Raw genomic sequence first — 17662 nt, 5'->3', positions numbered from 1 at the left:
CATTGTCTGAGGGGAGAAAAAAGGACGTGAGAGACAGGAATTCTGAGCCCCTGAGAAAACAGAGAAAGGGAAAAAAACAGAGAGGGCTGAGGCAACAGAACAGGTGGTTCCACCAGGGGCAGAAGGGGCCAATAGAGGAGAGAGCGGCCCTTTGGGCCTGCCTTCCCCACCCCACTTCCTCCCGCCTCGAGCACAATGTCTCAAGCATTCGGGTTACTGAAGCACATTTTACACAGGTAAGATTTCTAAATGTCACTAAATAGTCTCCTTAGAAAGCATTCAAATGAATTACTGCCACCTTATAAAAAAATAATGTGTACATCCCGCTGCGGACAGATAGCCTCCTAGCTCCCGCATATTAGCATGGGAGTATTTGCAACTTATTACAGTCTGCAGCAGAGAAAGGGATTTCTACCTGTGCCAGCTGTCTGGCAGGGCTCCACACCTCCATCCCACCGTTAGCCAAGAAGGAACGTCTCCACACGATGACTTGGTTCCTGACCTAAGTGCCCCATCTCAGCCACCACCTGAGTCTTACTCGTTGCGTATTTTCCCCCGACTTGCAGCAATCATGGGTTCCTATTCTAAGTACTGGACAATTTCTTAGGATGCTAACAATGGCACAGGGCAATGGCACACAGGTGAGCATTTGAAAAACTATGCTCCTGACGGATTATAAACATTTTTCTCTCTTCTGGGACCCAGGATGGTAAAGAAAGTACATGGGAGGGGAGAGCTACTCTGTGCCTCAATCCCATGTTTAAGTGCAATATGATAAAGACATGTTTCTATATGAGAATAAAAGTCATTTTGCAATAATTAACATTTAATTAACTAATTAGTATTTTATTTCATCTTGTCTTTTCTTAGAAGCGTACTTTTGAAATTCTAGTTAAAATTCTGGGAAAAGATGTGATTCAATTTACTCAGCATTCATATTACAGACAATGTTTTTTTCAAATAGAAGAATAGTTTATTTCAACCTCATTTTACTTGATGTTTGTGACTAATCATGAGTTCATGAATATACTTATAAAAGTCCACACCTTCACATCTACAGAGCAAAAACATCCTATGCTTGACTAATAAAGCACTTACAATGAGTGCTTAAAATCACACAAACCTCCTCCACCCACAACCCTCCTGTACAAGCAAATTGACAACCTGTCTATATTAATAACAGCTGTAGAGCTAAAACAAGTCTAGAGTTTGCTCTATTCTACAAGGAATAAATGATGGGAACACAATATCACATATATACTTATAAAACAGTACAACTTAAGAAAATCAATCCATTCATTAAATATTTTCTGCATTCATACTCTCTATACTAGGAACCGTGCATGTCCTTCGACACTATTATGCACTATTACATACATGATGTAATGTCCTAGTATGTACATTACCGCTACTTTATGACTCTCTCAGCTGTTTTTGTGTCTGTGTTTAATGTCAGTGTTCAATATGTTTCAGCCAAATGTAAGTTTTCATTTTAAAATAGTTCTCCTCTCCCTATCCTGCCTTTCTCCTCCAATCGCTCTCCCTAACAAAATATTTCTAAGCTCAAATTCACTGCAGATGAATTATTCATGCGAAAAGTCTGCCTTACACAGGAGCTTACTCTTCCATGCCACGCTTCATCTGCCGATCACTCACCCGTGCCATCGTCCACGTTCTCCACTTCCATCACCTCTGTGTTGATCCGGCCACGAAAGACATACCGATGTCCGTCTGTAGATGCTTTGCTGTTCTTCAACCGTCTTACAATGGGACAAAATCACAAAAACTTTGTTACTAAACTTAAAGCAAAACAGTGTTAAAGCAATATATTTTAAGCCGGTCTTTGAAAAAGAGATACCATTTCGGTCAACAACATCAAATGTTAGGCTCTTGGTGTTTTTTTACTGTGTCCCCCCATTCATAATAGCGCTGGCTGCTTTACAAGATGTGACGTACGTATTAGCTTTTTAAATAAACTGAAGCTCTGGGCTAAGGACAGTATCCAGGTGGAGGGTGATCTGGCGCTTCTGCTCAGTGTGATGTGCAATCAGACTCTGACAGACACTAAAATCTGGTGATTTACAATTTCACTTGATTTCTCTCACCTCCATTTCTCATTTTAACTAAATGGTGATTCCTATTTTTTCAAGCCCTAGTAAAATTCAGTTAGTACTTACGATCCTTCTTCAAAGAAAGCTGACTGTGTGGGAGGTTATTAAGTGTTATCCAGCTGTAAAATATCTTTCCTGTATTGTTTTATGATGTGCTAACTGTATACTTGATGGACAAGTCTCTCAATACATTTATAATCCTTCATAAAGATCTTACTCATTTTAAAAATAGCACAAAATATTTCAAAACTTTGTGTATAGTATGACTAGTACCAGCCTTTAATCTTAAAAGCTATGCAACACAAAGCAAAAAAAAAAAAAATCCAGGTTTCCAGATGAACATTTGTAATAATGAATTTTTATACTTGAATCACTGAACACTTAGGGGAGACTGTTTTTTAAACTGGGTTTATTTAAATAGATTAAAGAGGAAAAATTCTAAGAAATAATTCAAGAAGACTCAGGAATACCTAGTTGTTCAGGAGATTTCAGTTGACCCGAACTATTTCCATGTGACTCATTGCCAAAGTCTGCTAATAATTTAATATGCTGAAATAATTATTAATGTGTTGTGTTATGTGGACACACTGAGCAAAAGCTAAGAGGTAAAGTGCACTAGTGGGAGGCTCCCTATCCTGCTCTCCTCTGCAGTTCGACACCTGCCCTGGAGAGGAAGGGCTGGCTGCAGGGCAGGGTCTCAAGGTGCTATCATACTCGTGGAGTTCCTTTAGAAAAGTGAGCATATTCTAGCCTATACATCCTAAACCCTCATCAAAACTTTGTCAAAAACCAAACTGAGTAATCCATCTAAGTGTCTGTCAATCCTGAAAGTCCATGTTCATTTTGAAAGCAACCTATAAATGTCCTTTGTAAGAAGCCTACACACACGCAATAAATTACCGGTTCAGGCCAGCTAGCTACAAAAGTTGGCTTTGAGGCCAAAGAGGGAGGAGAATGCGAGGCAGACTAATACACAGGTAACTGCGCATTCTCTCAGGGGGGACCAGTATCATGGAGTCTCACAAAAAAGAATTTCTTGTAAGTTGGCGCATCACACTTTTAAAAATCAATCACATTTTTAAAACCTTAATATCCTCAATAGCAGTTTTAGTCACAGGCAAATAATTATGGCATATAAATATACACACACATACATACAAATACACATATATAAATCTATCTTTAGGTCCTATTTTCCAAGGCATTGATTTTCTTCATGATCTTGCTGTGAACTCTGCACAGGTTTTTTTTATATTTTTCTTGACTGGTAGATATTCATACTTAAAATGAAATTCCAGTTAAGTGTCTGATCAATACTGTAACACTTAGCTCAAATAGAGAGATCTTTGGTCCCTTCAGAAAATGACCCTACTGAAGTATAAAGATTGAAAAACCTTTGGTTTCAAAATAATTTTGCTCTATATTGTGGTGTGGAGTATTTGCATAACTAGATTCTGTGGCCTCCCCTCCTTACGAGTTTTTAAGGTCACCAGGTTACATGTATAGCAATGTTCACAATAATGGAAAAACTGGAAATAATCCTAAGGCCCATTGATAGGAGAATGAATAATTAAACTGTGCTATATTTAACCAATGAAATATTATGCAGCATTTAAAATGAATAAATTATTGCTACAGACAGGGATATATAGTTTAGAAACCACACTGCATATAAAATGTAAACTGCAGAAGCCCAAACACACTATGATAGTATCTTACAGAGATCTTAAACCGGCCAAACTAAGCAATGTCATGTTATAGGTACCGAATACTGCACAATACATTATTTTTAAACTAGTTTCCCCAAAGATTAGAAGCATTAGAAATATCTAGAGCTCAGGTGACTAATCCAGCACTCAACTCTTTAAAGAATGTAATGGTAGAATTAAAGTAAATTCACCAGGTCCCTGCCTCCTGTAATTACAAAATTAAGAAAGCTTAGAAAAGATTCAGTTTATTCATAATTTCTGAAGGCTCTTTAGATCTTAGGAAGTATATGGTAATGGAGATGAAGTGTTCTAAAAGGAATGAAACAGATGGTATATTCACAACACTCCAATTCAAGAAGGGAAAGGACACACAGATTTATTTAGTGATCTCCATTTTTAATAACTATGTATTTGGTCTATGTTATACAAACATGAAGGCTATTTGCTAAAGAGCAGGATTTTAATTTTGTAAAACCTTTCCTGTTGCTTAATTTATTTAACAATTTCAGCCGTGAGACCATTAATTCTAACGTCATTTGTACACTGTTAATTTTGCAAAGGCTCTGACCTTGACGGCAGGCATATACATACATAAGGATGAGACCAACTGTAATGAAAAAAGATCTCATTGTCAAACAGATGTCTTTAATAACCACACCTAGATAAATGCGTTAATCAACTTGATGGGGGAATCCTTTCACAATGTGTGCATGTATCAAGTCATCATGCTGTACACTTACACTTTAAATATCTTAAACAATTATATTTGTCAATTATACTTCACTACAGTTGGGGGGAAAATAATTGCACCTAAACAACTTGAATCACATTATAGTTTTTTAAAGAGTTTCACACAGGTAAAATTAACAACCTCTTCTAGATCGTCCTAAAACCCATTTCTAGTAATCCCAATCTTGCTACCAAACACAGAGAATTTAGAAAAGCATACGAAAAGAAATAAACAGGTTCATTATCACAGATGGTAAAATGGAATTTTTTTAAGGCCCATTAAGGTACAGACACAACAATTTAATTATTTTTTGGCTTTAAACTTAATCTGCTCCCTTTCTTCAAGGTGCAAGGGAGAAGAGGCTGAGAGTACGTGGAAGTTTACTGATGAGATCGTGAGTTCCTGGGAGCACAAAGGAAAGGTCGAACCTGTGAGATGGATAAATCATTTCTGAAGTCTCACCTGTCTATCTTCTTACCTGTGCTTTCTTTTGCAATACACCAAAAGATTATCAAAAAGAAAAAACACCCGTTCTTGAATATTCCCAGAAGAAATTTTCGATAAGACTCCACACATTAACATTTCAGTGCAAGTGTCGGTAATGTTGGACCCCTACGTCAGGAAAAAAGGAGAAAACAAGGTCTGATTACTTAAGGGAAACGTGTGTGTGATTCTTCTTTCTCCTTAAAAGTAATTTGTTTTTATTTTAAGATGCAATATATGGACAGGATAAAACTTTAAACAGTATAAATTTTTATACGCTGAAAATAAGTCTCCTTCCTTCCAGTCTCTTCCTGGTCAGTTTCAGTAAATACAGCTACTCTTAAGAGATTCTAAGAAAAAAGAAAAAATAAAAGGGAAAAAAAATCTATTTAAAGAGAGCAACCTTCCACAGAATCTTTCACCATGGTTATTAAAAGTTGCACCGGCACACTCCCTTGTTAAGTAAACCTTTACTGAGTGCCTGCTAAGGTCATGTGATTAGTGTGACAAAACTGATTTTAACATGAGTGCCAACCACTGCAGCTGAGAGGACCCACAAGAGGGCAGGAACCTGGGCCCCTGAGTCATCAACAAAGGAAAACTGCCCACTGAGCAGAACACACACAGTGGGCTGCTGTGTGAGATGATCACAAGCACCTGCTCTGAGCCATCATAAATGCTGCAGTCTCTTTGTTTCTACAACCTAGACTGTCATAACCAATGCACTGAGTTGGGCCAAAAAAAAAAAAAACCACAAAAAAAAAAAAAGAAGGAAGTTTTCAGTAGAGACCTGGTAAGTGTGATCTCCAAGAACACTTCAGTTTTAAATGTATCTGGTCTCTTTAAACTGAGGACCAAATTTCTGATTTCTTTTTAAACTTAATGCTTTAATTTTCATTTTTGATATTTACAACTCCGGATGTTCATTTTAATTTCATATTTCCACAATAACAATGGAGATAGGTTTTCTGATCAATTATAAAATTTTAAATTAAAATGACAACTCATATAACTATAATAAGAAATTTCACAAAAGGGAAATTAATTAAGACAGGGTTATTGTGTTAAATCTGAGAATCTGTATTGCAAACACATTTTAAAGTTTAGCTATTTCCCTCTCCTGTCCTTTCGTAACAAGGATAGAGATCTATCAACATTTACACAATTTCATTTATTTTGTCATGTGATAAGTGAGCAAAAACTATCATCAAATATAAATAAAAACACCAAATGCAGTGGCAGTGATTTCTGATTTACAGTGAACACCATCTCTACCTTAGAAAAAAATTAAGATAGGATAGTAATAAAAATGTTTTAAAAAAAGAAAACATCACGTTGATTTTTGCACAAGGGACCTACACAACATTATGAAAAGTGGCTTTATCAATAGCAATTAAGCAAAAGGTACAAAGCACCTCACGTTAGACTATTCCATTCAGTAGCCCATGAGTGCCAAGGCAGGAAGATAATTGGTTATATTATAAAAGGGCTACTGCAAATATTACCCTAATTTGCATATTAGCAAGTCTTCCAAAATAAGTTCCCCAAATTAAATATGTAGGTATTTATTCACAGATGGGTTCCTAAGTGAAAGAATTACTAATGATAAATTTCCTGACTTCTTTGTGGTTATTATCTTTATGAATAAATATAAGGAGAATTTAATGTGAATCTGAGCTAACTATAATGGCTAGAGGTCATTTACTCCATCCTTTTACACAGCCTCAGGGGAGATATTGTCCCAGCTCTGAAGAACTCATGGGGACCAATGAGTAAAACAGAAAGCGGATATATTATTCTTGATGATAACTGAGATGATAACTAACACACACACTGAATGGTCCCATGATTATGGCCAAGACAATCTCCCTTTGTGAGCTTAACCTCTCTGGAAAGCCATTATCATAATCAGAAAGAATCTCGGTGAGCTGGCTTTAAGGGGAGTTTGTAAGCAGTGAGACTCTGTCCGTCACCTGGACAAGACTGTCCAAAGCCTGTCTCTCCTTGTGTGTCTCTCTCTCCTAGATCTTTCTTGCTCCCTCCTTTTTCTCTGCTTTAAATACTAACAAGTCAAACTTCTGATTAGCTCCTTTGATTCTGCAGCTATGTTTATGCCTTCAAACCACTGCAGAAAAGGAATAATTGTGCTTAACGTATACAGCCAGAGTGAGAATTTGCAAGACAATATATTCAGAACTCCCAGCACAAGGCCTAACACATAGACAGGACTCGACAAAGGCAAGTGTAGTTATTATTACCAGCACTGAAGGTGATCTGATTCTGCAAGGTTGTTTCCTTTATTTCTTATCTCTGCTGTGTTTCGCTCTATGCTGATTTTATGGTCTCACTCACTGAAGACCATGTTATTTCTCTTACTCTCAAGTTACTGAGGGTGGATACATCTTGTTGCCTCAAGGAACACTGACTCCTGCTCTGACAAAAAAGGCCTTCTAGCTTACTCTTGGATACTTCCAGTAAAATTAAGTTCCTTTCCTCATAAGATAGTTCATTTTTTTATTTAACGAGCCTAATGGTTAGAAAGATTTTTCTTACTGTAGAGTCAACGTCTACCACCATTTCACTCGCTTACTCTGTTTTTTCTCCTTGGGGTGGATGGACACCCTGTTCAACACGATAGGCCCACCAATATCTGAACATAGCTAACATGCTTCCCTTCTGCTTTCCCAGGCTCTGAAACACCATTGCCTTTTGACCATATGGCTGGATTTTAGAAACCTGGAAGATCCCGGTGGACCCCCTCTAGACCTTCTCCAGCTTGTCAGAGTCTCCTTTAATACGTAACAGAAGTGAATACAACCACTTGGATGTGAGCTGGCAAATTAAGAATATAGTGATATTCTTATTTCTCCAGTCCCCTCCCATATATATATCAATACATATTATTAATATCCCCATCCTACCATTGATTCAAAGTCCCCCTGCAGTCAAAGTGCCCCGAGGTCTTTCTATTCTATTCTATACTTCAACAGGTTGAATTTTTTATTCATTTAATCCAGACTCACTTCATAGCAAACTCTCAAACCTCTCACTAATACACAGACATATTATATTTAAGGCATCACTGTAAGTTCCCACCAGCTCCAAGCTCCTGGATCAAAAATCAGAGTAAGATTGATTAACCTCTTCAAGATCAACACTTCCTTTCATAAGCAACCCAAAGCATCTGCCTAATTATCAATTAATGAAATTGTATGAAGTAAGGACATCAAACCCAACCATCCAGAGTTTCTAGAATTCATGGTTATACTATAAAGTATATCTTACAATATACCCATAACACACATTTTACTAAATCCTGCTGAGACATTTCCGTTACTGAGATGACGGATCTTGGCTTGAGGAATCAGCACAGCATCACCTCTACTGTCTTCTACCAAGGGAATCTACTACCATCACATGACGTATCTTCATGAATAATATAAATTAATTCCTAGGGAAATGTTTACGTTCTTAAAAGACGCTGTCAAAACACACAGATTTGGCTAAAAATCTCATTTTAAAAGAAAGTCTTACAGTATTTCTCTTTATACCACTTTTATCTTTGAGAGGATAAAGAATGGCCCCTGTGCCTTTGACTTATCAGGACTGAATCTGCATTATTTCTATGACAATGGCGGCTAAAAATCATTAAAAATTCAGAAACACAGATATGTACAGTATTATAAATACTGAAGAAAATTTGGCCAAGAGTAGATACAGTCTCGCATGTAATCATGAAATGCCTTTCACTCATCTTATCTGCAAGCAGACACTTAATAAATGTCCATTTTTAACTAACGCTGTGTCATATTTCCCCTTCACTTACATAATATAATCTACCTTCCTCTGTAATGGAAAAAACAAAGACTCATGGCTTTATCTTTGGAATGAGTGATGTTTATGATATTTTGAAGAACTATGTGCAATTTTTTCATTTATCTAGAAATGGCAGGAGTGTTTCTGGCGTTAGGGATAAAAAAAAGCCAAGCTACAAAATTGAAATAAGGTACGTCTACAAGCATCAGATTGCTAGGGAACAGTCAAGAGCACTGGAGTCTATCAAAATGACGATGCCAGACAAATGAGCTAGAAAACAAAAAATGTGGAAGCAATAAAACAAACCAGGCAGATCGCTGGAAGAGAAGGGACAATGGTTCTCAAATTTCAGAGTTTGGAAGACAAGCGTGATGGGATTGTTAAAACTTTTAAGTTCCCCAGGACAATTCTCAGAGATGGAAAATGAGTAAATCTGGGGTGGGTCCCAGCCTGTTCCAGTAGATTCTGACACACTGTGGATTCTATCAGCACTTTGAGCAACACTGCTTTAGAAGCCTGAGCTCAGTGCTCAAGTGTGCAGGACAGTGACCCTGCTAACTCGGAAAGAAAGGTGAGCACAGGTCTCTGCCAGGTAGTCCCAGCTGCCTGCCAGTGCCCGGGACCGAAGAGGTGCTGACCACATGTTCCACGGTCTCAGTTACACCCACGATACCTCTCCTCGTCGCTGAATATTCACTTAAATCTGCATAATAAATGTTATTCCACCTGGTTAGTATTTCATCTTCATTTTAAAAATCAATGCAAATTTTTAACCTAGATATTTATTCTTTGGCAAACACATATTTAGTTATTCAGCAATCATGTATAATAAATACTTTGATCTAGGTTACTACTAAAGGAAGGTTTTTAACATTGCTACAATATGCCAACAATGTGTTAACATTTTCTTCTGGTATAAATCTCTAGCAAGTTGGACACTCTTTCTAAAATTAAAAAAAAATTAATTAAATTAGCTTTGTAGACTGTTTCATGGGTCACTCTGTAGATGTCAGAGAGAGCAGATTATTGTGCTGTGAAAAAATTGTGACCATGACAAAAATACTGCCCATGAAAATGAGCTACTTGAACAGTGTAGTGATATATCCTAGAGTCATAAACCAACATTTGAGTGAAAGAACTATTTTTAAGAAATAAGAGGGCTTTGTATAAGTCATTAATTTTGAATGGCCCTAAAGCCATTATATTTAATGTAATATGTATCTACACATATTTAATAAAGATATTTTTAAATAATGTTTTTACGCATATGATTCAGAGTTCTGCTGTCTTTTAGGAGTTCCTTTAGAAAATAACTAAAAATAAGGTGATATCTCTTTGTGGTTTTGATCTGCATTTCCCTGATGATTAGTGAGCATCTTTTCACGCACCTGTTGGCTATTTGTATGTCATCTTTGGAACATGAATGGACCCTTGAGAGTATTACACTAAGTGAAATAAGTAGAGGGAGAAAGACAAATACTGAATGATTCCACTTATATGTAGACTCTACAAAACAAAACAAACATACAAAACAAAACCCAGACTCATAGATACAGAGAACAGGCTGGTGGCTGCCAGAGGGGAGAGTGGTTGGGGATGGGGAACAAAATGTGTGAATGGGATCAAGAAATACAAAGTTGCAGTTATAAAATAAATAGGTTACGGGATGTAATGTACAGCCTGGGAATACAGTCAAAATGTTGAACTAACTTTGTATGGAGACAGTCTATAACTAGACTTACTATGGTAATCATTTTGCAATGTAGACAAATGTCAAATCACTATGTTGTACACCTGAAACTAACATAATACAGTATGTCAACTATACCTCTCTCTCTATATATATATACATATATATATATAAAACTTACATAATAAAAAGATTTTTAAAATAACCAAAATAATGGACTTTTATCATCTAGATGATTTATTGTTAGTTCAGATTTCCCTTTAAGGAGCTACATTTATCATGTAAAATCAGAGACTCTGCTTGTGATGAATTACACATGTAGAATTAAATACAGTAGAACTCCAGCCATGCATAGTTCTAATCCTGACTGCTTTTATTAGATCAGGAAAGGAAGGCTGAGTGGTAGTTCAAGGTAAGAAGTAATCATAAATAAATAACTGTGACCAGTGGTAGGAGACGTACTCACCAGGTTCCTCTCACTCTAACAGCTTCTCTCTTTCTCCCCTAAGCTGTGCAAACCTGTCTTAGTCCTCCTCCACCACCACCATCCAGCAGTGCAAAGGGTGACACATATTGAGGGAAACTCACCCATATATGTCCATTAGACAGAGGAAATAGAACCTGTCCTACAGAAAGACCTTTACAAAGACTGAATGTCAAACAACTGCAGGATATTCAACTTTAATACAAAAAAGTGAGAAGTCTTGCATGGTACATTCGTGAACAATAAACCAGAACAGGATGCCAAAGAGGACTACAGAACATCAAACTAGCAGGATAATGAAACAAATATTGGATTCTGAAGAGAACCAGGTCAGAATCACTGCCATTAACCAAAAGAGCCAAAAATACAGTGAGAAGAAAATGACAATTAATACATAACTACAATGTAGTTACATCTGCATTTAATTACCATTCAACCAGCTTGTAACAGATACTGTCCTACATACTGGGGGCCCATAGCATAAGACGTGACCCTTGCTCCCAAGAAGCATATACACCAGTGGAGAAATAGATAAGTAAACACAGAATTAAATGCAGTGGGACCACTGTACGAATTTAACAATAAAATGAGAGTTGGCATGAATTCACAGGGATTAACATAGGGATGATGGCTGTGTGTGTTCACGATCAGGTACGTCTATTATTGATTATACAGTTCATTCTACACTGTGGTTCATGTTTCAATCTTTCTCCACTAATTTTCTTTGTCAAATTTATGAAGCGCACCATTAAATATCACTTCCCAATATGGCTAAGAGATCAGTCTTAACGGATGGACCCAACAATGACTTCAGTCACAAAGACTGGGACCCAGAGCCATCCCTGTGGGCAACACTCTTCACCAACAGCTCTTCTTCTTGTGTGTGTGCCTCACGTTACAAGATCCAGCAAGAAAAGAATAACAATTCAGAATCCAGTTTGCTAAGCAGTTGAATGATTTTTGAATTTATAATTTGAGGTATATAATTAGCTGCCAATTATATAGTCAGCATACCAGAAAAACTACTTTCAAAGCACCATCTCCCCACCAAAAAAATTTCAGTCCTAAAAAAAATCGTCACAGAATTTAACGTGGAAGCGTGATGAATTTCATAAGTGGACACATTAAGTGCCAAAGAATGCCTTCAGAAAATGACAGTAGCCAAAAAGACAATCAGAAGCACGTCTATTTACTTTATGGCTTCTTTTCTCATTTCCAATGATCCTTCAAACATTGAAATCGTGATTTATGAAGAACTGTGATAAGAGAACAAATCCCCTCCTCTCACTAAGCCCAATAAAAATAACACTGCTAACCTACATCTGGACTGTTTGAAAGGATAAATCTTTTTCATGTCAAGAAGTTCTCTTAATATAGGTTGCATAAGGGTTCATTACTGATTTTTCTGCAGCTCTGAGGTGGCAAAAATCACTGTGATAGGAAACTACTCACTAATTATCTGACCCCATCATCAGCTCTCCTTGCCAACACCAGGGTCTATCTAATTCGTCTCGTCAACTAAACGCTGAATGTCAGCGTCCAAAAAAACACAAACTGACTGCAGAGAGAAGCCATAATTTTGGAAAAGATGAAAGATGACAGGAGGCCTTGAAAGCTCCCCATTCATATGCAAGGCATTGACAGATCAGGGTCTATCAGAACTAGACCCATTCACCGTGGGAGAAAAGAAAATTGACAAGGATGACAACTAGATGGGTGTTTCATAAAAGAGCAGTTTCAATATCAAAAGACTCTTCAGAAAATTAATGAAGCATTTAAATATCCTTCCACAAAATCTTTTTAAAATACTAGGGAAGTTAAATGTGAAATGAAGAACATCATATTGTTCTATCATACAGTTTCATCATAAAATGCATGCCCCTCCCCCAAAAAAGACTCAGCATTTGTTTCACTTTTTTTAAGATTCAACTTACTAATTCAAGTTATAGCCTAAACTCTGTTATAGATTAGACTACGTAAAACAGACTAATGGAGAAAGTCCCAATCAAACTTTCCCCCCTTTTCCACTTGTTATGAAACTTTGGTCCTTTTTATAAATGGATTCACTTTTAATCATCTTTTTCTGGAGCCACTTATCCTTAAATGACAAGAGTCATCTACAAATCAATTCAAATTCAATGTCGTAGACAAATCTGCATCTACCAAATCACCTTGGAGAGAGGACAAAAAGAGTCAGGTGTCATCACAACCTCCAGAAGACGCACACTTCATGTATTAAAAATTCCCACTCTTATCTTTTATGGTGATTTCTTCCCCCAGATTTGGGACATCATCTCCAAACAGGCCTATCAAGGACATACAGCTGAATTACTAAATGACAAAATGTTTATTGATACTCCCTTATCGATGCAGATCGGTATGACTCTAAAGATTTACAGTTATCATGACAATACTATCAACCAAGCAAACAGCAGACTAAGACGGAATGGTCTTGTTCTGTGAAATTAATCAGCCACTCCGATTAAACAGCTAATCTTTCCAAGCACACTGATCATTGCCCTACAATTACCTTCACTAGACTATTCGGTGGAATGTTTTGAACGTTGTATAAGATATATGACCAAGACATAGTAAATTATATTAATAAAAGGCAGAACTTCAAATATGAGCAATTGAACTACAGATCTTCTGTGGTGAAGTCACTATGTAGGTGCTGACATAAACCTAATTTCTATTATCAACCTACTTTTAAAGGGCAAGCAGAAACCAACTTAATGTAAAGAAAGTGCTAAATTTTTATCTGAGTGGGTATATTATTACATGATTATAAGGATAAACTTTAGAATCAGTCTGCCTATTTTCAAATGAAACTCTGCCTTCTGTTAGTTGTCAGAACTTGGGGAAGCTACATAGCCCTCATTTAAAAACTCTTTGTAATGGGGATTAAAATACCTTTGCAACTTGTTAAGAGACGCATGGGGATTGCCTACAGTGGGGGATAAGCATTTCCCCAAAGGGAAGTTGGATGATTGACAATCAAGGACCTCCCCTGAGCAAATTTACTCAAGCAACATCAGTGGAATCTTCGATTTGGATCTTGAATCTTGAATGGAATCATATAAGGGTTGAAAAAATGATCAGAGCCTCTCCATCTTAGCTAGCACACTGATGAGACTGCCAACAGGCTTCAACTCCCTACATGCCCTTTCAAGTCTGAAAGCAAAGCTTCTCTGATTCCGTGAGCTCCCCAACATCTTTTAAATTAATTTGTCTTTTAGTTTCTGTGGCTTGGAACCATATAACCTTAGGTAACATAACCCCTTCAGTAGTTAGGTGCATTTATTAGACAAATGAGGGGAATTTCTCAAGAGTAAAATCTAGCAGCTGAACCAAAGTTTTAAAATACGATCTCTCATCTGCAAAGCATTTTACAATGTTCAAAGCATTTTTGACTTATTTCACTGACCCCTGTAACAACCTGAGCTGTATGTAGAAGAGGTTTGATGCATTATTCGCACACTAAGGGTTCTTAGAGTCCAGACTGGAGACCAAACCTACACAAAAGTCAGGCTGTTTTCATCATGCCATACGATTTGGGAACAACACATTTCCGTTGCTAAATTCAACAGAAAGAAACGTAATGATAATTTAGTCACAAAATACTAGAGACGCAAGTTACCTGAGAGATTTTACTACTCTTCATTTGATTAATGGGGAAATAAGGCCCTAGATGACCGAGTGACATACTTAAAATAATAATCCACCCAAAGTGGAAATAATGCAGATTCACAGTGTGTCAGCCTCAGATCCTCTTCAAGAGAATTTTAGTTACTGGAGCAAGAGCAGCATCTCTCAGGTGGTTTTAAAAGATCTGCAGGAGCTCCTGGAAGGAGTCAGAGAGCAGCTACCCAACATCAGCCCGAGGCTCCCGCTCTCAAAAACTCTTTAAGGAACTCTATTCTGGTCCTGTCATGCCACAGACATCTGTCCTTGTCCTTGTCTTAACCCAACAAGGGTCCACTCTGAACATACATAAAGCTGACTGTAAGCTGAGCAGTAATCCCTGTTAGCAATTCAAAGAAAGCGCTAACCATTCTCACCCTCTTCCCGGGCCTGAATTCACCCTGTGTGACTGTGTCCCTTTGTTTTGTGCATCTTTTGAGTCTCACCAGATGGTAGTTTCTCCTAAATGTCCCCGAAGGGACGGGCCTGAGCACTGTAACAGCTTCCCCTTTTCTCCAAGGTGGTGGACTGAGATGTGGAATCAGGTCCTTATCACAAGTTGCCAATCAACTGGCTGGGCCCGGCTCCAGGCTGCATTCCCTCCAAGTCCCCACTGCGTGGCTGTGCCTTATGCAACCATTTTCAAATTCTACTCCAGTAGAATTTGTGTGGCCACTTTTTTGGAACCCGACACTCATCTTATCTCCCCTGTGTCTACTGGAACTGCAGTCACGGCTGAATTCCCCCCAGTTTCCTCTGGCTCTGTGCGCCATTTTTCTCTCTCACTCCAAGTGCTGTAAACCCACCAAGGCTAATGAGGTTGAGGCACCCACCGCTGTGGGCAACAAATGACAGAGTAGGGACCACACAGCAACCTTCCTTTGAGTAACTGGCCGTGTCCAGTGCAAGAAATAGCAACACTTTTAAGGGATCTCTCATTCCTGAAGTAGACTCAATTTTTAGGATTTACATGAGAAGGAAACAAAATCATGACAGATTCCATTTCCCCAGAGTATGAAAAAGAGTCTGTGAAGGTTTTATTTTGGTAAAAGGCCTGGCAGAAGACACTGACAAATCCTGCAATTTAAAGCACAGCCAGTTTTTCTTCCAACGTCTGAATGACAACAGAACAGCAAAAGCAAACTTCAGTCCATTTTTCTCAGCCCAGCAGGACAGCTGCTTCCCAGGAAAGGAATTATCATCATGAGTCAACTGTAAAACACACAACCATTTTAACTGATTGAAATAAGTAGCATTCATGCTGAAATAAGAGGTCACCCTGGACACTTGAAAGGAAAGAATACAGAAGAGGAGAAAGCTAAGTCAGATCCCAGCGGAGCATTTGAAAAAATTCATCGCAAGGGGGATAAACAAGTGTATTCCCTGGGCTCAGTGTTTGAGGTTTCCTCGCAAATCTGATGGATATAACATTAGATCTAAATGGAAACCAACATATTGAAGATATGAAATAAATTAGTCAAGTATCAAGCCCTAAAGATTTGTAAAGCAAGCCACCTGGATTTGGATGATACGTTATTTGGTTGAAAATATTTTCAATCTTCTTTACACTTTAAAAACATTGCCTTCATTGCTCACTTTATAACAATAAGAAATGACCCTAGTTGAACTAGTCGAAAGCTCTTACTCATCGAAATTAAGTCAATTTAAAGAAAGAATTTTAGTTTATTCTTCATATAGTGCTAAAGTAATATAGGGTTCCAACTCCACGAAATAACTGGGATGCAAAGTTACCATAGCTGAAAACATATTACAGATTCTGAATACCACTCATTTGCTTTTCTGTCATTTTAAAAAATCTTTCTTTAGTGAATCACAAAACCATAAAATTCTTCATCTTGCATGGACCTTAAAAACCATGTCATAGCCAGCTCCTTCATGTTAGAAATTAAGCAATTCAAATTTAGAGAGATTAAGTGGATATGAAATGAAATTCAACACCCAATACCTAATCTGCAGTCTGAAGATAATACTATCACAGCGCAGGCATGAAGCCTTACTCCCCTTCTTCACTCTGTCCAGGACTCAGGCTACGGTTATGTACGACTGACCAAAGTTAAGGCGGGAAAACGGAGCGTCATGACGCACAAATACTGAAACAGCAAAGCTTAAAACCCACACAGTACTGACTGGCTCTATCCGCAAAGCTTCCCGGTTCAATTTAAGCCAATTAACTGCCTTTTTAAAGATATTTAAAAATAACAATGACAGCACTTTTCAAAAATAGTCACAGCCCTCTAGCCTCATCTAGGAAAATGACCACTTATGGTCCCATCCCACGCCAATCATTCTACACACAGCATCAGGCGTCACAAAACTATTTTAAGCTCAGCTGTTGAGCAGTGAGTGTACCTCCCAGCCTTCGATGTGAGACTGCCATTCTTCTAAAACCTCTAACTTCTCCATCTGTCTCTTGGCTTCGTTGATGTTGGAGCAGACGGCTTTCATGGCTTGGAGGGCTTCCATCACCGCTGCGTAGTCACTGTGTTTCCTTGGAGTCCGCTTCAGCAACTCCTGTTTATACACAAAAAACAAACCGCCCTTTGATCTTCAGCTTTCTGCTACAGCAGGTTCAGACTGACCAGGAAATGAAAACTGCAAAGATCGTGAGAGCCACATTCAGAAGTGACATCACAAACTCCACCAAGATTAAGATCAAAAACAAAAGGCTGAATCCACGCATAAGCGTCACCCCAGGCACATTTTGCAGTCACTTTAATTTTTCCCTCAAAAGTATGCTGTTTTTACAAACTAAATTCGATTTCTCCTTTCAGATTGTCAAATATCTCACCTACAGCATGAAATGTTTTATAAAAGTTTGAGTTTTGCTCCAAAAGGAAGACATCTTTATTCGTTAATTTCATTTTCCTAGCGTCTTAAAAAGAAGAGTAAATCTTTAAATAAATGTCCCATAATTTCAAAAATAACTTAAGTCCC

General features: G+C 37.8%; 1 protein-coding gene across 2 annotated transcripts in view; it reads right to left on the bottom strand.

Annotated features, from left to right (window-relative positions):
• PREX2 (phosphatidylinositol-3,4,5-trisphosphate dependent Rac exchange factor 2) overlaps window positions 1–17662 on the bottom strand; it is a 232818-nt gene that overhangs the window by 143018 nt on the left and 72138 nt on the right. For both annotated transcript variants that reach the window (XM_031441512.2, XM_064480858.1), the window contains exons 6-8: window positions 17078–17239; window positions 5029–5162; window positions 1657–1760 (exon numbers count right to left, since the gene is read on the bottom strand). In XM_031441512.2, the coding sequence (XP_031297372.2) occupies window positions 1657–1760; window positions 5029–5162; window positions 17078–17239 (400 nt within the window). The remainder of the gene's footprint in view (window positions 1–1656; window positions 1761–5028; window positions 5163–17077; window positions 17240–17662) is intronic.

The sequence above is a fragment of the Camelus dromedarius genome, chromosome 30 (assembly GCF_036321535.1).
Source record: "Camelus dromedarius isolate mCamDro1 chromosome 30, mCamDro1.pat, whole genome shotgun sequence".
Lineage (NCBI taxonomy): Eukaryota > Metazoa > Chordata > Mammalia > Artiodactyla > Camelidae > Camelus > Camelus dromedarius.
The sequence above is the reverse complement of the archived record's forward strand: the minus strand, read 5'-3'. Positions and strand labels throughout refer to the sequence as shown.